We start from the raw sequence: 26139 nt of genomic DNA, 5'->3' as shown, positions 1-26139 counted from the left end.
TAAAGTAAATGATCGGTGGCGACTCCCAATCCATTTTTGACGTCGAAGCCCAATTTCGGGGTACAACCGAAAGACGGTTGTGACACAACCTACAAAATATAATGAAAGATGTTAGTGAATAAATAATAATAATATAATAAATAAAGCATGTATTAAGAAAAATTACATTAAAAAAATTAGAACTTACATCAATATTGATAGTTGATGATAATAAAAGATGATGAAATTAAGAGAACTTTTGGAGAGAAAAAAAAGTTAAGAAGAGATGAAATTAAGGAAATGAGAGAAGATTGAGTTTAGAAAGGTTTAAATAGGAGAAAATAAGGGGGGAAAGCGGGTAAGTTTTTAAATTTGATGTTGCAATGGAGGGAAATTGAAAAAACAAGGGCGGGTGAGAAACTCAAAACTTTACGACGGAACATGAGGACCCGTCAGAAATTTTTGACGGAATAGGTGAATCTGTCAGAACTTTGTGACGGATCCACATATTCCGTCACAAATTTGTGATGGGTCCACATATTCCATCACAAATTTAAAAATTTGTTTTGATATTTTGATATACCAAACAGGTTTGTTAGTTAATTTTTATAAATTTTAAGATTATATTCGATTCAATTATTCAAATATAATCAATTATTACTTAAAGTTTTAAAACATTAAATTTTACTCCTTAATGAAAAATTGAGATCTATATTGGAAATATTTTTTAAATAATTTTTTCTAAGTGTTTCGAACTATAATCGAGTCAAAAACTCAATTTTAATATTGTAGTACCGATACTATTGTTGTAGTAACGATACTACTCCTTTGGTTTTGACTTTAATATTTTCCAGAATCTCAAAATGGTACCGATACCTTTGGAAAGCAAAATGAATATATATGAATGTTGACTTGATTTGCTCAAACTTGAAGTTTAAGGCTTTCTCAATTGTTTCTCTTGTGTATCTCTTAGTCACCAATGGCTTCAAAGCTTGTTTAAATACTCCTCAGATGATTTCTAAACGTTGGAGATGTTATGGGGGTCAACGGAGCCGTTGGGATGTGTTTTCCACTCAAAATAGCTATTGGAAGCGTCTTGGTATCGGTACTCCACTAAGGGGTATCGATACTACCTGTTATAAATTCAAATATTTTGACCATTGCAGGCCAGTGGTATTTATACCGTCCAAGGAGTATCGATACTACTATGTATAGCAGTATCGATACCTAAACATAATATCGGTACCATTTTTGAATTCTGTAAAAATTAGGAGTCAAAACCAAAGGAGTAGTATCGGTACCATGTTTATGGTATCGATACTACTATAAGGCATGATATCGATACTGATGAGGCAGTATCAGTACTACCTCTTTGAAAATCCATTTTTGACTCGATTCAAGTTCGAAAACACTTTGTAAAAATATTTCAAAAATAATTTTAGTTTGAATCTCAATTTTTCATTTAGTAAGGAGTAAAAATTTATATTGCAAAACTTTGAGTAATATTTGTAATATTCGAATAATTGAATCGAATATAATATTTAAAGAAAAGCTTAAAATTTATTAATACATTTATTTGTTATATCGAAATATCAAAATGTTTTCAACAATCTCCCCTTTTTGATATAACAAAACATTTTAGAAATTTTAAGATTTTATTTTGAAAATCACTTTGAAAAATTACTCCCCCTTACTTTAAGATTTCCCCTCCTAACTTTTTGCATAGAAGACATTAAAAAAATGACATTTAGCATGCATTTTTCTTTTATTCATAAAAGTGCTAAAATTATTTTAAACACAAAATCAATGTAGGTTTGTTAGACCTAATTCTCTCCTAAGTGTTCAAAATAGTTCTTTATCTCAAGGTTTTGTAAAAAATATCCGCTAATTGGTACAAAGTATCTACATATTCTAGAACTATATCTTCTTTAAAGACATTATCTCTAATGAAATGATGTTAATTTCAATTTGTTTAGTTCTAGAGTGTTGGATGGGATTTTTAGTGAGATAAATAACACTAGTATTGTCACACTTGATAGGAATGGTACCTACTTCAATTCTATAGTCCAAAGTTGTTGTTTCATCCATAAAACTTGTGCACAACAACTACCGGCTGAAATGCATTCCGCTTCAATAGTAGATAATGCAACACTATTTTATTTCTTTAAAAACCAAGAAATTAACATGTTTCCTAGGAATTGACAAGTATCGGATGTGTTTTTCCTATCTAATTTGCATCTTCCATTATCCGCATTCGAGAAGGCATGCAAGCTAAAGCAAGAGTCTCTAGAATACCAAAGTCCTATACTAGAAGTAACTTCTGAGACATATAACCTTTGTAACCGAGGAGTTAAGGGGAAGTAATATATTTTTTGTACGCCTTTCTGTTACTAGATCCTTAAACAACATTATCCTTGTATCGAGGATGATCGCAAAACTTACATTCGCTCTAACATTTAATGGGTTTTAATTACATATAATTATGTGGGGTTGAAAAGAGAAATAGGTAGATGTATATTTAAATGTAGTTATTTTTTATTTCTGACGGAATGAGTATTCTATCACAAATTAAATTGGTATATTTTAATTAAAGTTGAGCAAAATTTCCGACGGAATCATTGTCCCGTCATTAATTAAATTGATATTTTTTTTATTTCTGGCAAAATGATTATTCCATCACAAATTAAATTGGTATATTTTAATTAAAGTTGAACAAAATTTCCGACAGAATCATTATCCCGTTATAAATTAAATTGATATTTTTTTATTGAAATGAATAGACTTTCTGACGGAAAAAGTAATTCGGTCAAAAATTACAATATTGTCATAATTTTGTGACGGAATCATTTATTTTCATCAGTAAATTGTAAATTGTGATAGATTTTAAATCCGTCGAAAATTTTCCATCGGTAATTTAAAATTTTCTTGTAGTGATACTAGAAGAACCAGTAACCACTATATCTTCGACATGGACCAACATAAACGTAATATTCTCATCGTCTTCTTTTATAACAAAGAAGTATCTGCCCTGGACTCTCTGAAACCCATGTTCACCAGCTGAGCCTTCAGTTTAGAATGTCAGTTTCTAGGAGCCTGACGTAGACCATATAATGTTTTTTGAAGCTTACAAACTAACTTTGTGCCATCAGCCAAATATTCTTCAAACCCGGGAGGCTGCTCTATAAACACGTCATCTTCTAAGTCACCATTGAGGAAGGCATTATTAATATTGATATGTTGCAGTGGCCAGTTCTTCTCCACAGCAACAGCCAAGACAACATTCAATGTAGGAAACTTAACCACAGGGCTAAACGTTTATCTTGTCCCGAAACTTGAGAATATCCATGTGCAACCAACCGATCCTTGTGCCGAAGGATAGTGCCTTCAGAATTTTTCTTCACTTAAATATCCATTTTCAACCTAACACCGTTCTCCCTTCTGGGGGCTTAACAAGAGTCCAAGTGCCATTTTCCGAAGAGCATCGAACTCCACATGAATAGCTTTCTTCCAATGACCAGATTTTAACGCCTCATGCACACTACCAGGCTCGATATCTTCACCAAGAGCTACATGAACTTTTGGCATAAAAATGCCATTTTTGCGTCTTGTGATCATCACATGCCTTTTTATATTAGAGTCAATAGTAGTGCACTGTTGCACATTGTCAGTAGCACTACTCGGTTGCACATCTTCACACAACTCCTAACAACTAGGTCCCATACTTTGTTCATGGAACAAAGACATTGTTTGCACATCTTCACATAACCTTTGACTACTTGGCTCCACACTTTGTTCCCGAGACAAAGAGTTTGATGCATGAATAGAATGAGTTCCAGACGGCACATCACCACCCGAGTGAGACGTCACCTCAGCACCAACTTGATTAGTATCATGTTCGGTTTTTGGGGACAACTCTTGCACTCTTTGAGAAGTGTGATGTGCAATAGCTGAATCAGGCATAACTGTCAGTCTTACACCACTGACATCCGGTGTAACTCTAAAATCAGAAATAACGGCGATTTAACTAAAATGATATTTTTTAATCGTAATATTCCCTTTTTAACATTCTTTCATCAATATTTTTTGAAATAACACCCTTTCGGTTAAGGTGGCACAAAGGCGCATCCTTGATGACGTGTTTTATCTGGGTTTATGCTGACTGCGATGCCACGCGTGTAAGGCGCATCCCCAAGACGCGCTTTCACAGGATTCTGCTGAGTTGGATGTCACGGGAGTAAGGCGTATCCCCGAGGATGCGTCTTTCATTAAATGCCCATCTATTTTTCTCCAACTACCCCTCCTCCTCTCCTATATAAACCCCCTCAACCCCCCTCATTCTTCACACCAAAATCATCTTCTCCTCTCTTATATAACTCAAATTCTCCAACTATTTAAAATTTAAATTTCTTATTAGTGGTAAGAAATTTATTTTTAAGTTAGTATTTTTTTAAATAGTTTTTATATTTTAAAGTAATATAATTATATAAATATTTTTTATTAAAATAATATTTATATAATTATTATTTATTTAAATTTATTAATTAATTTTTTTGGCTAATTATATTTTTTTGTCTACAGTTATAATGGAAAGTGAAATGCTGCTGCGATTGGATGCAAACCATATCTCTAGACATTTTAGTGATATGGTAATATTTTTTATAATTAATGTTAATATTTATTATTATTTTTAATTTAAATTTATAATGAATTTATATTAATTATAAATTTTTATAATGTATATTATTTAGGAAACTGATCATATTTTAGAGACTTTTATTAAAAACCCACGTATATTGACACCACAACGTATTTTGCCGTATTTGTCTTCTGCTGGGTTCGGGTATATTGCAACAATTATTGGCGGTTGCAAACTCGAACCTGTCCTAATTTCTGCATTGATTAAGAGGTGGAGGCTGAGACACACATTTTATCTTCCATGTGGAGTGACTACAATTACATTGGAGGATGTCTCTATGCATCTGGGGCTTCCCGTCGATGGGAATATTATGTGTGGTATGGCGGATTGTGATTGACAGTCAATGTACATGGAGTATCTTGGAGCTGCTCGCCAGAGTTTAATGGAGGTAGAATAGCTTTATCATGGTTGAAAGCTAATTTTGAAGTTCTGAATGAAAATGCTTCAGATGATGAAGTAAAGGCATGTGCTCGAGCTTATATTCAACGAATCATTGGAGGAATATTGATGCCCGACAAATCTCACAACCAGGTGCATTGTATGCAGTTGCGGAATCTGATTGATTTTAATGAAGCTGGAAGATATAGTTGGGGCACTGCAGTTTTGGTATTTCTCTTTAGAGAAATGTGTCGTACGACAAATTATAAGAAAACTTCTATCGGTGGATGTCTCCTACTTCTGCAATCATGGGTTTGGTTCGTATGCCTTTCTTATGCCTGATCGTCAATGAACCATACATATTCCCCTTATTATTTAGGTAAGTTTCGAACTAAAATTTGATTTAAATATTGTTAATTAAATAGGGTGATATTTAGTTTATATTAATATTCATAGGTGGTCGATGAAAAGAAAGAACCATAAAGATATACCTACTGGACTAGAAGAAATCCGTTTACTTATTGATACAAAAGCTGGGTATGAGGTATGTTTTGAAATTTGTTTAAATATAAATATTTTAATTTAAAATGTTAGATATAATTAGAATATTATATTTATTTGAATTGTATATTTATATTTCAGTTTCAGTGGATACCTTTTGCGAGCGATGAAGTAAAGGCTTGCATCCCACCCCACCTGAGTGGGTCATTAGAGGTTTGGATGTCAATTGTACCTCTTATATGTTATGCTATTATTGAGTGGCATCCAGTTGATCGCGTGCTCCATCAGTTTGGTTGTACGCAATATATTCCTGGAGCACCTAGGAATTTAGACGACATGCATAACATAGATAGGCGAGGCAAGAAAGAGGTTAACTGGGCGGTGACACACAGAAATTGGATTGCGCTTTGGGAGAACCGGTATGCACAGTTGGCCCCTCGATAATTTTACGCTGAAACTGGTCATATGGTTACGGATAACTATATGGACTGGTTTAATGAAAATGGAAAGTAGTTTTTACTTTCGATGGAAGCACGAGGGGTTAACATTCCTAGGCGCCGAGAGAGACGTCCACCGTCTCAATATCATCGTCCCCTGACTCGTGGACAGAAAGAAGGCGTTACTGGTTCTGCATCAGTCCCACCACAACATCCCTATCCACCGATGATAATGCCCTGCCCTCCAGTTCAGATGCCATCTCCTCAGGGGTATATGCAAAGCCCACCAGTTTATATGCCATCTCCGCAGGGTTACATTCCTAGCCCTCAGGGTTACATTCCTAGCCCGCAGGGTTTTATGACACCATATGGAGGTGCATATACGACTATTTTTAATGATCCAACATATGGTTCATATGCATCTTATTTGGCTGGTGGTCATTCTCCACAGACACCTCAATCTCCATCTGGATCACAACATCGATGCCAATGTTTTCACACTTTTCTCATTTTTCTATGAGCGGTGCGATTGTTAGTAGCACTCCTCCAGGGTCGTTATTTTATACAGACCCTTCAGCGTCATCTACAACACCAGCTGAAGAAATTGATGATGATGATGATAGTGAAGATGAGGAGACTGAAGAACAAGTTCCACGAAGAAATCCTCAGCAAAATAGACAACCATCGCATGTGGAACTCATTCGAGAAGGCGACATCGGTGATACAATTATATTTTAATGTTATTTAATAGTTGTATTTCATAAATTTATGTAATTTGGTTATGTTATTTAAATGTTTCATGGTTGTTACAACAATATTTTTAATGTTATTTTTATTCAAATTTAACATTAAATGTTTTTAATATACAAATTATAGTATTCGAAATTTAAAATTAAAATACAAATTATGGTATTTGAAATTTAACATTAAATTCAACTTAATATTCCAATTGTATTCAAAATTAAAAGTTATATTCCAATTATAGTTCACAGTACTTAAATTTAAATTAAATTTATCTATACATATGATTTTATCCTTAACATATACATTAAAACATATACATTAAAACCAACTTATCACTTCACATTTATTCGTAGGAACATGTCGATGCTCATTCCATACAATTTCAATGTCACAACCAACTTTTCACTTCACATTTATTCAATTTGTCCATAACATTTTATCCAGTTTATTTAAACAACCAACTTATCACTTCACATTTATTCATAAAAACATGTCGATGATCATTCCATACAATTTCAATGTCACAACCAACTTATCACTTCACATTTATTCAATTTATCCATAACATTTTATCCAATTTATTCAAACTTCACATAACGTTTTCATTTAAGTTATGAATTTAAATTTATCCATAAGTAAAATTTTATCCTTAACTTGCTGAACTTCCAAAAAGAACTTAAATTTTGGTTATAATTTAACTGATTTCACCTTCCATCTATAATTCCCCAAGGGACATGAGTGACATAATAGGGCAATGATAACATATTCTCTGATAAAATAATATAAGGCGCCACCGGGAACGCACTTTCACCACTTTGGGTACTGACATGAATAGTGCCCCTGAGGGGCATGAGTGACATAATAGGGGAATGATAACATATTATCTGATAAAATAATAGAAGCTGCGTCCCCAGGAACGCGCTTTCACCACTTTGGGTACTGACATGAATAGTGCCCACGAGGGACATGAGTGACATAATAGGGCAATGATAACATATTATCTGATAAAATAATGGAAGGCGCCCCCTAGGAACGCGCCTTCACGTGAATAGTACCTCGGTTATAGACACTATTATATGCAACGTATTATGGACTTTCAAAACAAACTTCAGTTCACAAGCTTTCAAATTCTCAAACTCTAAATTTAACAAAAATCTCAATCCTCTATTCTCTGAAAATGAGTCGTCTTTCTGCTGTTGTTTTAAATGATGGAGAAATTAAGGAAGCTGAAGAGGGGGTTGTTTTTGAGTCAGATCATTATATCCCCTTAACCTTGAAAAGAAACATCACTTTTGAGGAGTTAATCACAAAAATTTCGTTAAAGATTCGTGTAGATGGACGGAGAAGACTATCTTCACTTCAGTATAAATTTCCTACTGAACTTTTTCCACTCACGTATACATCATTTCAGCTTTCCAATGATGATGATGTTTCTATGATGGTTGATGCTCATATAGGGAGTTCACAATCTCTTATTGAAATGTATTCCACTTTTATTGAGGTCCGTTCTTCTCGTGGTCTCTCATACTCCTCTCACTTTGGCATTGCATATTAAATTGATCAAGTTGATAGCCCGACGCAACTGATCTGTAATGATTCACATAATTAATGGTGGATCCAATGCCAGATGCCATGCCATCAAGTTCAATAGAAAGACATTCATCAGAAACTGCTTATGATCTCAACCCACGTGGCTTCACCAATAATCCATATGGCAACATCTCTTATACTTCAAGGGGCAGACATTCATCTGCCAATATTTTCGATTTACATATGGAAATGCCATCGAGACGGCAGTCTATTCACATCCCACATGATACAATGGCCTCAAGATCAAGGGGAGGACACACAAACGGGAACTTATTTGACGTAAACATTAGATTATCGGAGGAACCCTCATATCCACCAGAAGAACCTCTTCGAGAGCCAGGTGCAGATGTGCTGAAACATGATTATTTGTTGAACCTGACTCACCACAGTTTAACATACATTCTGATGATAATGAGGATAACGTTCCGATAAATACAACACCAGCCGAACTTCATACACATATGTATGGGGCTGATTATGATGCAATGTACAAGCCTGAATTTTTGGATCTTCCTGATGTTGGCAACTATGGACTTCAGTCATCAGTCAATGACGGTGATTTACATATTGGAATAGAGTTCGCATCGAAGGAGAAGCAATGATGGCAATAAAGAGTTACACTATTCGTAACTCAGTTCATTCCCGAGTTGATCGATCTACCACGGAGAAATATGTCTGCTACTGCGTCCAACGTGACAAAGGATGTCACTGGATGGCCCGTGTATCAAAGAGGAAGAACAACTTATGGGAACTAACTAGATACAAAGGTCCTCATACATGTTGTGCAAGCAGTATAAACCAGGATCATCCCAACTTGGACTCCAACATTATTTGCCAAGCAATCATGCCCATTATGAAGCAAAGCTCTCATATAGCTGTTGCAATGTTGATTTCTTCTATACAATCACAATATGGGTACACCGTGTCCTATAAAAAAGCTTGGTTGGCAAAAAAAATGCCATTTGCAAACATCATGGCGAATGGGATTCCTCTTACAACGAGTTGCCCAGTTGGTTTCATGTTGTGCAAAGACTCAATCCCGGGATAATTGTTGAGTTCGAAACTCAACATCATTACGTGAATGATCGAGTAGTTCGCGATCGCTACCAATTCTACCATGTCTTTTGGACTTACCCGCAGTGTATTAATGCAGTCAAGTACTGTAAACCAGTTGTCCAAATTGATGGTACTTTCTTGTATGGGAAATACAAGCAAGTTTTATTATTGGATGTGGTCCAAGATGGAAGCCACAATATTTTTCCTATTGCGTTTGCCCTCGTTCAAGGAGAAGACACTGAGTCCTGGGCTTTTTTCCTTAAAAATTTACGTTTACATGTTATCACCAGGGAACGAGTATGCATTATTTCAGACCGAGGAGCTGGGATAAAAGCAACAATGGAGTTTTTGGGTACAAGGTATAGACCTCCACATGTTCAACATCGTTATTGTGTCCGTCATATTGATGTAAACTATTACGGAAAGTACAAGAAGAACGATGAACGTCAGTTAGTCGTGCGGATGAGTATATTACTTTTTCCCGATTTTTCTATCATTTTCGTATTACTTATTTATACTTCATATTAACTATTACATATTCCTAATGTCCTAGATTACGAACTCTTACCTCAAAGGTTTGAGTCTATGCTACAAGAGCTGTTTGGAAAAAATAAGTAGGGTTGCGAGTACATTATGAACATCAGTAAAGAAATGTGGGCAAATGCGTATGACGGGGGATATCGCTATGGTCATATGACAACCAACTTGGTTGAAGCAATAAATTCAACCTTAAATGGGGTGTGTCATTTACCAGTCACGGCGTTGGTCAAAACGACTTATTTTTGTTTGGGTCAACTCTTTGCAAAGCTCAGTGGACAAACTCTTACTTGGATGCAAAACGACCATATTTACCACCCAAGACTAGTAGCTGATTTACAGAAAAAATTGATTACATCAAATGGGATGTTGGTTACAAATTTTTCTCGCACCCGTGAATTGTTTCGTGTTACCGAAATGCCACGACCGCTACAAGAGATTGAAGCTAACTCTTTCAGAGTTAATCTATAAGAGAGGTGGTGCGATTGTGGTTTCTTTCAAGCACTCAAATATTCATGCTCTAATGTCATTGCAGCTGGCTCACATTCGTATTTGGACTACAAAAATTATGTTGATCCCATATACCAACTTTTACAAGTATTCAAGGTATATGAATTTGAGTTTCCGCCCATAGGAAACGAAAGAGACCTAGATGAGATTCAAACTTGGCTTACAATTGTACCAGATCCATTATTGAGGGACTCAGGTCATCCAAAATCTACTAGAATACATTGTGATATGGATATTCGGGAGAAGTCAACAGAACAAAAACGATGTGGGCATTGTAGAAACATCGGGGCACAATAGAAAAAAATGTCCAGCTCTGTTATCATCACATAACCTTTAACCCTTATGTAATTAATATTCTATTTAAATGAATGTTTTTATTTCTAATATTTAAATGTAATTGCATTCTCTATAATTTCTCAATGTATGTACACCTAAATAAATTTTATTTTTTAAAAATTTTTATTTAAAAATTATTTTATGATAGTTATTTAATATAATAATTAATATTATTTATTATAAAAAAATTAATTATTAATTTTAAAATATTATAATAATTACACCTTCTAAGTAGAGAAAAAATATTAAACTAAACAAATTAAAAGTTATATAAAAAAAATTATGTATACGATGACACATCTCATGTTCTGATTGGAGGATTAAATTTATTAAATTAAATTAAAAGTAAGACTAAATAGATAAAATATGTAAGTATTGAAGATTAACACTAGTAAAACTAAACAATAATCTTTTATTCCTTTAACCAAACACGATAATCATACATTCCTACTAAACGAACCAAACACAAAATTGAACATTCCCAGTAATCCTATTCCCCGGTAATCTTTTATTCCCACTGGTAATCTTACATTTTGTGAATCAAACGCACACTAAAAGCTTCGGATGTCAAACCCACAGAAAGCAAAATTGATTATAATAGAGTTGTGTGAAAGATTTCAAATGATGTAAGGTTGAATGATGGAAATATAAATAAACTACATAATATAAAAATCAGAATGATAAGTGTCGAGTAGTGCTACAACATTCGGGTGAGCAACATAGCAAATATTCAATGGATGTATGTGCTATTTGGTCATTCCTACTATGGATATGCTTAAAACAATGCATTCATGTGTCTAGCAATGATTAACAACATTCAATTAACAAGAATCAACCTTCATTAATTCAATTTAATCAAATAGTTAACAATATTGGACTATTGGCAACATACATCTCTATATACTAAACTTTGCTTTCCACAAACACAACACTGCACAAAGATAGTATGATATAAAAATCCATAACTTTTATTTTTAAAATTATAGAAATCATATACATAGAGATGAATTTATTTCCAAAATCTTCCCATAAGTATGGCCACACATAAAACATAACAAGAAACATTTAATTAAACAACTTATGTTCGAAAACAAATAACATCCAAAATAAACTATTCTACTAAAAAATTGTCACTTCCCTATCTTATAAAAGGGACAAAAATAAAGTAGAACTCCACTTGATCGTCGCTGCTACTGCAAAATAAGATAAAACATAGGAAAAAGGGAAAACAATACTCCCCTAGTTGGGCATCCTTGTACTAGGGATGCTAATGGATGAGACAACATTGAGGAAAAACTGGTGAAGCAACAAATAATGTTGTGGCATTCCTTACATAGAAAAAGATAAAAGAAGAAAAATAAAAACTAAGTTAATGTCAAAATTGACTTATTGAAAGTAGGGAAATAAAATTAAAGAGATGGGAATTCGCTTAGTGAAATGGAAGCAATATGTTGAGGTTGTTCTTTGCAATAATGCTTCAAATGTTGTCCATTGACTTTAAACGTGCTCCCATCCACCAAGTTCTTGATTAACAAGGCTCCATGAGGATAAACTTCAACAATTTCGAATGGCCCTGACCAATGAAACCTTAGTTTCCTCGAAAATAACTTCAATCGAGAATTAAATAGCAACACAAGTTGCCCAACATGGAATTGTCGTGGCAAAATGTATTTGTTATGCCATCTCTTGCTCTTTTCTTTGTATATTCTGGAACTTTCATAGGCATCATTGCGAAGCACTTCAAGTTTATTCAAGTCCATCATTCTCTTCTCGCCAACAACATTAAAGTCAAAATTTAACCTTTTAGGGGCCCACATTGTTTTATGCTCCAGCTCCATGGGCAAATGGCAAGCTTTTCCATAAACAAGGCGAAACAAAGACATTCTTAATGGGGTTTTGTAGGCTGTCCTATATGCCCACAATGCTTCATCTTGGCGCAAAGACCATTCTTTCTTAAAAAGGTTCATAACCTTCTCCAAGATTTTCTTAATTTCCTGATTGGAGACTTCTACTTGACCGTTGGATTGAGGATGATAAATTGTAGCAATACGATACTTCACTCCATATTTTTGCAAAGCATTGATAACTTGCTTGTATTTGAATTGGGAACCTTTATCACTAATGAATGCTCTTGGTGTGTCAAAGCGAGTGAATATATTCTTATAAATAAATCTCAAAACTGACTTAGCATCACTTGAAGGTTATATTACAACTTCAACCTAGTTAGACACATAGTAGACAACAACTAGGTGGGGATGTGAAATCAGGTAATCGTTCAGGTTTCAGTTGGATCCTGTCAGGTCAGGTCAAATCGGATACAGGTCGTGTCAGGTCAATTAGATGATTCAACTCAGATCAGGTCGGGTCTGGGTCAAATCAGTTTGGGTCATTTTCAGGTTGAATTGACATCAGATTTAGTTCAGGTTTAAATCAAGTAAATTTTAGTTTGGATCGATATCAGTTCAGGTCAAAATGGTTTAGGTCCAAAGTAGTTAAATATCAGGTTAATTCAAGTCGGATGGATTTCAGTCGGATCTCGGTCAGATCGGGTCATATCATTAAAAGAAAAAATTCAGGACGGATCTTATCAGGTATGAATTAAGTTCAAGTCAGGTTATTTTTAGGTTAATTATTTTTTGTCTTTCATGAACGACAAATTGTAATTTATAATTGTATATGATTTGGAGTAATTGCAAAAATATAAATAATTAAGGGTCAATTTTAATAAAAATATAATTTTAAGGACTAAATTAAATAAACATGAAATTACAAAAAATAATTTAAATAAATTAAACAACATGCAAAGATGAGGGATCATGTAACACCCATATCTCGTATACCTTTCCGTACACAAGATACAGAGGTCACATTACTTTATAAAAATGTTTGTCAATTGAAAACACATAAAAATTTGTTTTAATTTGATCAACTACAAAATATGATATTTCTGAAAGCAAGATACAAAAACTATCACTTAATTACATTCCAAATTATTTACCATATTTTAATTACATGCCAACTAAGTTCTTAAATTGAATAAGATTGTCATAATATTACTGATGAGTCAACCTTTAATTGATGAAAGCTGATGCTACTGCTACACTCCTTACGTACTAATCTTTGCCTTTACCTACGAGTGAAATAAACACACGTTAAGTATTTACTTAGTGAGACATAAAACTGCAAGGACATTACAATTATACGACAATATCTTATAAATACTGAATCGTAATTTAATTTCATTATCCATAAGGACCAGTTAAGCCCTCCTCAGTTAAACCATAATTCTTGCATACCATCATGGAAATTATTCTTAGTATGTTCATCATACTTATCCTTTTGTATAATTTCCCCCTTTATTCTTTATTTGGCCTGCGTACATTAAATGTGGAAGTACTATACATGTATTGCACCAAGGTGCTAATTGATCATGTATCTTTTATAATTATTATGATGGCACCATAAATACTGTTAATACACATTTTTTGTATTTTCATTTGGGTATCCTTTCATGCCCATTATGCTCTGTTTACGTTTTCCTTTATAGCATCTAATCATACTTGTTATGCATTGTTGTACATTATATATATATATATATATATATATATTTCTTCCATATCACTTATATACCATTTATATCACCTTACATTATAATTCCTTTATTCTTCTACCTCAAAGTATTTAGCTTTCCATTTAACTTGCATATTTGACACTTTATAGTCAATTACACAGCTAATCCATTATTCTTTTACTCAATAGTGTTTAACCGTTCACCTAGCTGGCATAATTGACACCTTTCTTCCAATTGCACAGTTAGGCTATTATTCTTTTACTCAACGATATTTAACCGTTCATCTAATTGGCATAATTGACACCTTTCTACCAATTGCACAGTTAGGCTATTATTCTTTTACTCAACGGTATTTAATCGTTCATCTAACTAGCATCATTGACACCTTTATGCCAATTGCACATTTAGGCCTCAAAGGCAATTAGCTTTTCATCAAACTGGCATAAATGACACCTTTATGTCAAATGCACAATTAGGCTATTATTCTTTTACTCAACGATATTTAACCGTTCATCTAACTGGCATAATTGACACCTTTCTGTCAATTGCACAGTTAGGCCTCAAAGATACTTAGCCTTTCATCTAACTGGCATAAATGACACCTTTCTGTCAAATGCACAGATAGGCCTCAAAGGCACTTAGCCTTTCATCTAACTGGCATAATGGCACATTTCTATCAAATGCACATTTAGGCTATTATTCTTTTACTCAATGATATTTAATCGTTCATCTAACTGGCATAATTGACACCTTTATGCCAATTGCACAGTTAGGCCTCAAAGGCACTTATCCTTTCATCTAACTAGAATAATTGACATTGTTCTGTCAAATGAACAGTTAGGTCTCAAAGGCACTTAACCTTTCATCTAGCTGGCATAAATGACACCTTTCTGTCAAATTCACAGTTAGGCCTCAAAGGCACTTAGCCTATTATCTAACTAGCATAAATGTCACCTTTCTGTCAAATGCACAGTTAGGCCTCAAAGACGCTTAGACTTTCATCTAACTTGCATAAATGACACATTTCTGTCAAATGCATATTTAGGCCTCAAAGGCACTTAGCCTTTCATCTAACTAGTATAAATGATACCTTTCTGTCAAATGCACAGTTAGGCCTATTAATCTTTTGTTTTAGAGCAGTCTCTACTATAATAATCATTCAATATCAATTAATCTTTTCAATCATTATACATTCTATGATTTATACCCGTAAGACCAATACGGAAATTCATACACAGAGTATGAATTTCTTAACATTTTAGCGCATAAAGTGCCCAATACAGAAATTCATACACTTAGTATATATTTCTTAACATTTTGCACACTTAGTGCCATTTGGTAATAACCATACATAGATTAATAATTTTTACACTATTACTATTGTAACATGTACATACATAATTAAATGCACTCACCTGACTTTCCTTGCCATGTATCCAAAACGTGAGCCTAATTTATCAGGCATTTTTCTTTTACCCTTAGTTTTGTTCGTCTCCGGAGCTTGGTTCCAATCTACTCAAGCATCCGTTAAAACATATACTATACCCAAATGTTATTGTACTCCTTAACCTTGTACTTTAAGAATATTACAAATATCATTATCTCAATTTCTATAACAATTTCAACCTAATAGGTTGTTTCAAACTCAATAGTATCGATTCCACTACCTTGGTACCGATACTTCTATACTATGGTATCGATACTAGTTTTAGTTTCGATGTTGCCTGGTATCGATACTACCATACTATAGTACAGATACCCCTTCTAGTATCGATACCAATTTTAGATTCGATGTTTTCCTGGTATCGATACCCTTACCATGGTATCGATACTACCTAGTCGATATCGATATGATTACTACTAAGCTATTTCATCCCATTTTAGCCTATAGTATCGGTACTGATAGAACAGTACCGATACCCTTGCCCATATTTTCCAGTTATCAACCCGATTTTTACATAAATGGGGTCAAATTTTGTTATACTTACACAATACAATACTATCAAACTCTTCTTTAATTAATCAAACTAATTTTCCTTTATTTTGTTTCTTAAAACATCTAACATCATCCAAGAACATTCAATTCTAATAATCACACCACTTTTCCTAATGTGTTTTTAATCCTATCCAATGCTTCTAATCTCTCAGATACCCCTTTGACAAGTCAAATCTACCAGTAAACATCAATAAACACTCCTATTTCAACATATCACTTACAAACCCATTTTCTTCAATCCCTAATATCTCATATATAACTTAGTTTTAATCTAATATAACATTTCCTTAATCTTACATAACACTTAAGTTTGCAAGAACCAACCATAACACTAACCAATTAAAATTTTACATTTGCTATGAGGGAGAGATATTTTAATGGAAAGAAGAAGAAAAGAGAGAGATAACCTTTTTCTCCCTAAATTCCCTTTTCCCCTTTCTTTAATACTTTCTAGAAAATGAATTTAAAAATTCATTTTCCCTTAAAGGACTAAAATGCCCTCTTAATTCATCTATTGCTACAATTTAGTTCAAAACACTATTCCAAGTCGTTTTCTCATCTTTTACCAATTATTCAAATAAATCTTCAAATTTTAATTCTTTTTAATTTAGTCCCTAACCTAATATTTAGGGTATTTTAATTCTCCCCCTTAAGAAAATTCGTCATCGAATTTAAAGACTTTATGCATTTACCACATTTCTATGAACATCTTTAGTTGTTCTTTACATCTTTTCTGTTTCATGTTCACTCTCTTCATTTTCCATAAGTATTCAAGGCTCGTGTGATTAGCACCACTATAGTATCACTCACTATACCTATAATGATGTCAAATCTTTTGAGGCAACTCTACTACTGCCGACTCCAAACCATACGTAGATAATTCCTCTTGACTCATTTGATATTAAATTATAAAAACATGTTCAATACTTTACTATCCAACTACCTTTAATTTCACCTCTCGATCAGGAGGTAACCCAAGATATTGATCTAAAAAGACATCTCTAATTTCCCAATTTGATAACATTATCAAACAATTTTACTTTTCTTATTTGAATATCTATCACCTTAATCAGACATCACTCTCTTTACAATCATTATCAATGTCACTTTAAGAAATGATCTTAACTCATCAATTTACAATTCCATAAGATTCACCCATAACCTAGCCCCTGGAATCTTTATTAATTGTCTATTACCTTTCCACTCACACTTGTACCATGACTCATTAAGGTTTACGACTATCATTTTACTCAATATTGGTTATACAGGAATTCCTCTAGCTCTAGCCAACCTTGTACTAATGTACGAGTGGATAGATCAAGGGCAACTAATACTAATACCGGTTCATCCAAAGATGAAAAGTATCTGTTAAATTTTTTCGATCATCCCGATCCTCATTAGTCGTAATATTATAGATTCTGGCAACTCCTCGAGTTTCTTGTCGCTGTAATGATTCATCTCGTCCCCTTGATCTTCCACTTCGTCTGTTTCTATTAGAGGTTGCAACAGATCTTTCAAATTGCATTAAATTATCCCCAGATTTCTTTGGACAATTTTGGGCAAAGTGACCGGTCTCACCACATTGGAAGCAAGCTCCACTAATAAGTCTACATACTTCCCGATGCACTTTTCCACATGTCTAATACTATTCTTTCTCCAACTGCTCTACCTGAGCTAGCAGCAACCGACTGAAACTGTTTTGTTTTCTGTGAAATTGTAGCAGAACCCTCTTGGTGGAAATCTCTCAAACTTGACCTATTGCCTCTCTTAACATAATAGGGAGTTGAAGGCGTTCCAATCCTTTTCCCCATCTGTAAACTATGTTCCACTGCTAATGTCTCATCTTGAGCTCTCTCAATAGTTTTGGCTCGGTTAATAACTTCTTGCAAGTTAGGCAAACTCAAAGCCAACATCATTTCTTTTAATTTTGGCCTCAACCCCTCAATGAACCAATTACGTCGGGCCTTATCATTTGGATCTACCTCCGTAGCAAAATGGCTCAACTTATTATACTCAACCTCATACTCATGTACTGCTCGATCACCTTGTTTCAAATTTAGGAACATTAACAACATTTCCCGTTTGAACTGTTCACCCACATACTTGTTCTTAAATTCTTCCAGGAAGAATTGCCAGGTCACTTGCTTCAGTGGTGCATACACCGTAGTATTTGACCACCAAACTCGAGTTGATCCTCTAAATAAAGATACAACTCCATCCAACTTTTTTGGATCCAAACAGTGAAGATTTTTTAGCATTATTATAACATCATTTAACCATAAGTCAGCCTCCAAAGGACCTTCACCCTTTTTCCCGAAACTCTGGAGCTCCCAAGCTCTTCAGCTCTTTTAGGATCAACATTATCGGTGTTAGAGGAGCAGAAGGAGGCGGAGGGGGTTGAAAATGAGTCAATATAGCATTGAGAGCTTGCATAAAAGCTCCATACTCTAGTACCGGCATCCCTTGATGTGCAGATGCACTAGCATTTTCAGATGGAACTGGTTGCTCACTATTAGCTTCATAACTTTCGCTACCAGTTAATTCTCTCATCTCTTGTTCCTCCGCTCTACGAGAGTTAGAGGGTTCTGACATCTATTAGAACATACATAGTAATAACATTTCAGTTAGTAAGGAGTGTCATCAATTACACATTAATGACACCATATCAGTACCCTTGACAATCTTAATGGCACGTAATCCTCTTTTTCTCATTTCAATTAAACTCAGTTTCGACCGAGAATCGACTAAACCTGTAGCTCTGATACCAATAAACGTAACATCAATATCTCGTATACCTTTCCATACACGAGATACAAAGGTCACATTACTTTATAAAAATGTTTGTCATTTAAAAACCCGTAAAAATTTGTTTTAATTTGATCATCTACAAAATATGATATTTATGAAAGCAACATACTAAAACTATCACTTAATTACAATCCAAAATATTTTTCATAGTTAATTACATGCCAACTAAGTTCTTAAATTGAATAAGAGTGTCATAATATTACTAATGAGTCAACCTTTAATTGATGAAAGTTGTTGCTACTGCTACACTCCTTACGCACTAATCTTTGCCTTTACCTACGCGTGAAATAAATACACGTTAAGTATTTACTTAGTGAGACATAAAACTGCAAGGACATTACAATTATACGACAATATCTTATAAATACTGAATAATAATTTAATTTCATTATTCATAAGGACCAGTTATGCCCTCCTCAGTTAAACCATAATTCTTGCATATCATCACGGAAATTATTCTTAGTATGTATCTTTAAGAATTATTATGACGACACCTTAAATATTGTTAATACACCTTTTTGTATTTTCATTTGGGTATCCAATCATGCCCATTATGCTCTGTTTACGTTTTCCTTTATAAAATCTCTTCATACTAGTTATCCATTGTTGTACATTGTATATATAAATATATAAATATATATATTCCTTTCATATCACTTATATACCATTTATATCACCTTACATTATAATTCCTTTATTCTTCTACCTCAAAGTATTTAGCTTTTCATTTAACTTGAATATTTGACACTTTTCTATCAAATAAATAGCTAATCTATTATTCTATTACTCAACAGTGTTTAACCGTTCACCTAACTGGCATAATTGACATCTTTCTGCCAATTGCATAGTTAGGCCTCAAAGGCACTTAGCCTTACATCTAACTGGCATAAATGACACATTTCTGTCAAATGCACAGTTAAGCTATTATTTCTTTACTCCACGGTATTTAACAGTTCATCTAACTAACATAATTGACACCTTTATGCCAATTGCACAGTCAGGTCTCAAAGGCCCTTAGCCTTTCATCTAACTGGCATAAATGACACCTTTCTGTCAAATGCACAGTTAGGCCTCAAAGGCACTTAGCCTTTCATCTAACTGGCATAAATGATACCTTTCTATCAAATGCACAGTTAGGCCTCAAAGGCACTTAGCATTTCATCTAACTGGCATAAATGACACCTTTTCTGTAAAATGCACAATTAGGCCTATTAATCTTTTGTTTTAGAGTAGTCTCTACTATAATAATCATTCAATATCAATTAACCTTTTTCAATCATTATACATTCTATGATTTATACCTATAAGACCAGTTTATTAATGCCACAATTTTTTTATAATTTACATGGATTACTCATCCACTACAATTACGACAATTTACTTTCTTATTATAAACTTTTAACAATTTAACATATATTTCCCATACGAAATTCATACAATTGATAAATTTCTTATTTCGCACACATAGTGCATATATGGAAATTCATACACTTAGTATACAACAACAATAAAACCCTATTCCCATATATAATGGGGTAAGAGGGATGTAGGGTAGTAGCCTGGCCCCAAACACAAGGTTAAGAGCAACTTCCGTGGAAGATCTCCGGCAGTCAGAAAATTAAAAATAAAGATAAAATGCAATGCATGTATAAATAAATAAGTAAATACATAGATGAACAATCTTCATATGCGCGTCTAGAATTTCATACACTTAGTATGAATTTGTTAAAATTTTAACACACAAAGTGCCCAATACGGAAATTCATACACTAAGTATGAATTTCTTAACACTTAGTGTCATTTGGTAATAACCATACATACATTAATAATTTCTACACTATTACTATTGTAGCATGTAAGTACATAATTAAATGCACTAACCTGACATTCCTTGCTATGTATCCAAAACGTAAGGCTAATTACTCCACTATTTTGCCTTTACCCTTAGTTTTGTTCATCTCCGGAGCTTGATTCCAATCTACTCAAGCATCCATTAAAACATGTACCATACCTAAATGTTAGTATACTCCTTAACCTTGTACTTTAAGAATATTCAAAATATCAGTATCTCAATTTCTATAACAAGTTTAACCTAATAGGAGGTTTCCAGCTCAATAGTATCGATACCACTACCTTGGTATCAATACTTCTATATTATGGTACCGATAACCCCTTTTGGTATCGATACCAATTTTAGTTTTGATGTTTCCTGGTATTGATACCCTTACCATGGTATCGATACTACCATATTATGGTACAAATACACCTTCTGGTATCGATGCCAGTTTTAGATTCGATGTTTTCCTGGTATCGATACCCTTACCATGGTATCGATACTACCTAGTCGGTATTGATACTGATTACTACTAAGCTATTTCATCCCATTTTAGCCTATAGAATCGTTATTGTTCTATCAGTACCGATACCCTTGTCCATATTTTCCAGTTATCAACCCGATTTTTACATAAATGGGGTCAAATTTTGTTATACTTACACCATACAATACTATCAAACTCTTCTTTAATTAACCAAACTAATTTTCCTTTATTTTGTTTCTTAAAACATCTAACATCATCAAAGAACATTCAATTCTAAGAATCACACCACTTTTCCTAATGAGTTTTTAATCCTATCCAATGCTTCTAATCTCTCATATACCCCTTTGACAAGTCAAATCTACCAGTAAACATCCATAAACACTCCTATTTTAACATATCACTTACAAACCCATTTTCTTCAATCCCTAATATCTCATCCATAACTTAGTTTTAATCTAATATAACCTTCCCTTAATCTTACATAACACTTTTGCAAGAACCAACCATAATCGAAAGGAAACACTAACTAATTAAAATTTTACCTTTGTTATGAGGGAGAGATATTTCCTCGGGAAGAAGAAGAAAAGAGAGAGATGTCATTTTTCTCCCTAATTTCCCTTTTCCCCTTTCTTTAATACTTTCTAGAAAATGAATTTAAAAATTCATTTTCCCCTTAAAGGACCAAAATGCCCTCTTAATTCATATATTGCTACAATTTAGTTCAAAACACTATCCCAAATCGTTTTCTCATCTTTTACCAATTATTCAAATAAATCTTCAATTTTTAATTCTTTTAAATTTAGTCAATGGCCTAATATTTGGGTATTACATGTCAAATCAAAATAATTATAAAATGATAAGTTGAAATTAATATAAAAATAGATAAAATTGAATCCATTTAAAAAGATTGTGAAAATTTTAATGGGTTTGGAGATTATGATATAATTTACAGAGTTTGAAATGAAATTTATTATTTGATTTGTTGGGTTTAAAGTAAATTATAAAAATATAAATAAGTTTGGGCCAATTTCATATAGAAATATAACTTTAAAGACTAAATTGAACAAATATGAAATTACAAGTTAAGATTTAAATAAATTAAACAATATATAGGGATCAAATAAAAAATAATTGTAACTTGTGAAGCTGAAATTAATATAAAATGGATTGAATTGCATTATTTCAGAAGTTAAGGAACAAAAGTTTATAAGATTTTGAATTTTATAATATAATTTTAAGGACTAAATTGATTAAATATGAAATTACAAAACTATAATTTAAATAAATTAAACAATATTCAATGATCAAATTATATATATAATATACTTATAGTTTATATTTAGAAACAACATTCAATGATCAAATTATATATAGAATATACTTATAGCTTATATTTAGAAACAACATTCAATGATCAAATTATATATATACTTTAAATAAATTAAACAACATTCAATGATCAATTTAAATAAATTAAACAACATTCATTTTTTATTAATATAAGCTCATTCGTATTACAAATTACATAACACAATATTTATAAAACCCATTTGTAAGCCCAATATACAATTAATAATTTATGTATATATATAAAAGTCCAAATTATTAATATAAGCCCATTTGTATTACAAAATATATAACATAATCTACTTATGTATATAATATATATATCAAACTTACAATATAATATATATATATATATATATATATATACTTATCATTGATCAATGATATATGCACATATGTATTTAAGCATAATGTATGTACGTAATTATAAATATAAGTATAATATATATATACACTTGTCATTGATAATGATGTAAGTACATATGTATGATGTGTGTGTGTATATACATATATGTAAAGTATAAAGTAAATAAAGTACAAGTATATAAACTATATACTATATAAAGTATATAAGCTATAAAGTATATATATTCCATACCCCAAAGTTGAGGCAAAATTTTGAAGGACCAAGCTATAATATTCTCAAGATTTTATGGTAGTTTCTAAATTTTCAGAGAGTCCAGGGACTCAACCTTGAATTTTCCCATTCCTTTAAGCTAGAAAATGTCTCATCTTACCACCACTCCCATTGGCTTCGTTGGCCTCGTGTGATCGAAACCCAAGAGTTTTGGTCACCCATTGTCGTGCCATTGTTATTTGCCGTGGGTAAGGCTTTTGGCAGCCTCCTTTTCAATTTTTCATCGATATATTAGGTTGATTTTGAGTTAATTAGATTAAATGTTAAGTTGCAGCTTATGGAGTAATCGATCATCCTCAACGACCTTCGTCGCCACCGCACACCCCGACAGTGCGCATGGGGTTATCAGATGGTCCAAGAGCCTTTTGGAACCGGTCCAATCAGATTGAATCGGGTTGATCTGAGCTAGCTCGACTGAGTCAACTCATTAAGTTAATTCGACTGAGTCAACCTATTGGCTTTGACCATATTTGACTTTGACTTTAACCCGCATTAACTTTGACTTTGACCAAAAAGTTAATTTTTTTGAAAAGTCATAATTTATGTTTTTCGACGTTCTTAGTATGAATCCAAAGTTTGTTTTGTCAAATTCGAACCTGGTAAGCTATTTTTCACTAATTAACATCTCGATTCAATCTTTTTTCGTAATTAAGCTTCGTTTATGATGTAATTTATTTTGATATGTATATAAGATATTATTGGATGTTGGATTCAAGTTTGAGAGCGATCAAATAGAGTTTGAATGTTTGACCGGTGTACCTCGATAATCAAGGTAATAATTTATTACCTATGCATGCTTTAGGGTACATGTTGGTATTGCTAAGTGCATGGACGAATATGTTTCATCTTATCTGTATAGTTAATTATTTCTAAACTCGATTCGAATGTGGTAAAAAGTAAGCAACTGAATAAAACTCTGATGGCTCGAAAAAGAAATTAGAAGATTTATAAGGAACAATTCCAATTTTTGTGATTAACCGGTGAATCCTTTAACCTCATAACCTTTAAATTTTGATTACTCTTGTTAAAAATTGAAACACTGAAAATACCTAGATGAGAAATTACAGAATTTCCTTTGAGAGGTAAAAGTAGCCCAGATTGACCTGATTGAGAAAGTACCCTGAGAATTTGCATCTAATCCAATAAATTACTGATTTAACTATTAAGTTCCTATTTTGTTGGGAATATTTCTGATAAATAGTTCGTAACCTCTGAGAAGACACGAGGCCTAGAATTTCTGATTTATAAGCATACACCCGAAGATTAACTTATCAAAAGTACTCTTATGGTTAGAATTGTTTAAAATGACTAAAATAAATGAAAAGTTTGAATTAAATGGAAAACTAGAAAAAAGGAAAAGACTGAAATACCCTTTTATTGTAAAATGACCAAAATACCCCTGAAGTGTAAAATAACCTAAAATACCCCTAAGCCCTGGATTGACTGAATATCCTTAAGCTCTGGACGAAGAAATCTACCTCGAATTCCAGAATGATCTAAGTACCCTCATGACTTGGATTAAGTAAATGTCTTTGGATAACTTTTGAAGATACCAGTGAAACTTTAAATGTTGTAACGACGCTGAGGTTTTTATAGTACGATCTAAGTAGCTCGATCATCTCTAATACTATTACAATACGGGAAGTAAATAAATATTGGTTAAATACATGTTAGTCTCCTTATGATCCATCCAAAGATGGTTCTGAAGGTGATCAGTTCAATTCTGCAGTGCAACTAGTTTTAATAAATGAATATTCGTGAAGTTTCTCTACCTATATAATTGATAAGTGTCGTATTTACTAGAAATTGTACAGTGCGATTGGAATTGGAAACATGTTAAGATGCTTAAAATATAGAATTTTGTAAATCACTGCATACCCTTATTAAATTGATTTATTAAATTTCTAAAGAATTAAATGACTAAAATGCCCTTATAAGCCTGATTGATGGAATCACTTTAGGAATGTTTGAATCCTAAATAAATTTTGGTTAAATAATTCCTTAATACCTTGCTGATGTATTTGAATAATATGATATTGATAAATCACTTTCTAAATGACTGATGAATTCGTTGGTTATCAAACCCCTTTTTTATAAGGATCTCATTTCTAAAATTCAACCAGTTTACAAAAGTTTTGTGTTTTCCCCGCTTGATAATTGCTAAGTACCTCTAGAAAATAACTGGTTCCTCTAGTGTGTTCCCTATGTGCTATATGATTATTTTATCTGTCCTGAAATGTGATTTACCAAAGTTACTAATTTACTGATGTATTGATTTACTGTTTATGAACTATGGCTACATGATATGTGTTCTCTGGTTACATGTTTTCACTAAAAAATATAATAATTCCTGATATATGGATCATAGAGTCTACTGTTTACTGTATGAACTGATTATTGAGATATCGTATAGGTAGGATTCTGGAGTATGTAGGTTCAGCTCTGATCAAGCTAGTAGTTTCTTACGGACCTAAGGTGAACTTGGGTAGAAACTGAAGTCCTAAGGCATTTCCTTGGGTAGGCTCTAAGGCTACAAGGTACTTCCTTGGGTAGGATCTTAGGCCCTAAGGTGCTCCCTTAGGTAGGCTCTTAGGCCCCAAGATATTCCCTTAGGTTGGCACCTACACCCAATGGGCCTAGGTTAAGTCCTTATGGATACAGATTTGAGGAACTACATATTAGTGTTTGGTTGGAAGGT

The 26139-nt window shown here is 33.0% G+C and overlaps 1 protein-coding gene across 1 annotated transcript; it reads right to left on the bottom strand.

The window, feature by feature from the left end:
* Positions 1-12173: 12173 nt before the first annotated feature.
* LOC120139357 lies at positions 12174-18142 on the bottom strand. The gene is made up of 3 exons (XM_039154604.1): positions 17947-18142; positions 15751-15847; positions 12174-12957 (listed from the first exon to the last, which is right to left on the bottom strand). The coding sequence occupies exons 1-3, from the start codon at positions 18140-18142 to the stop codon at positions 12174-12176; spliced, it is 1077 nt and encodes a 358-aa protein (XP_039010535.1).
* Positions 18143-26139: the final 7997 nt, after the last annotated feature.

The sequence above is a fragment of the Hibiscus syriacus genome, unplaced genomic scaffold (assembly GCF_006381635.1).
Source record: "Hibiscus syriacus cultivar Baekdansim isolate YM2019G1 unplaced genomic scaffold, ASM638163v2 tig00110744_pilon, whole genome shotgun sequence".
Classification (NCBI taxonomy): Eukaryota; Viridiplantae; Streptophyta; class Magnoliopsida; order Malvales; family Malvaceae; genus Hibiscus; species Hibiscus syriacus.
The sequence above is the reverse complement of the archived record's forward strand: the minus strand, read 5'-3'. Positions and strand labels throughout refer to the sequence as shown.

Excerpts from the sequence above, each read along its gene's own strand:
- LOC120139357 (XM_039154604.1), bottom strand. The coding sequence starts at position 18,142 with ATGGGGAAAAGGATTGGAACGCCTTCAACTCCCTATTATGTTAAGAGA. Across the intron at positions 15,848-17,946 it reads GTGGAAAAGTGCATCGGGAA|ATTGGAACCAAGCTCCGGAG; the intron begins GTATGTAGACTT and ends ATGCTTGAGTAG. Across the intron at positions 12,958-15,750 it reads TACATGGCAAGGAAAGTCAG|TGATGCTAAGTCAGTTTTGA; the intron begins GTGAGTGCATTT and ends ATAACCTTCAAG.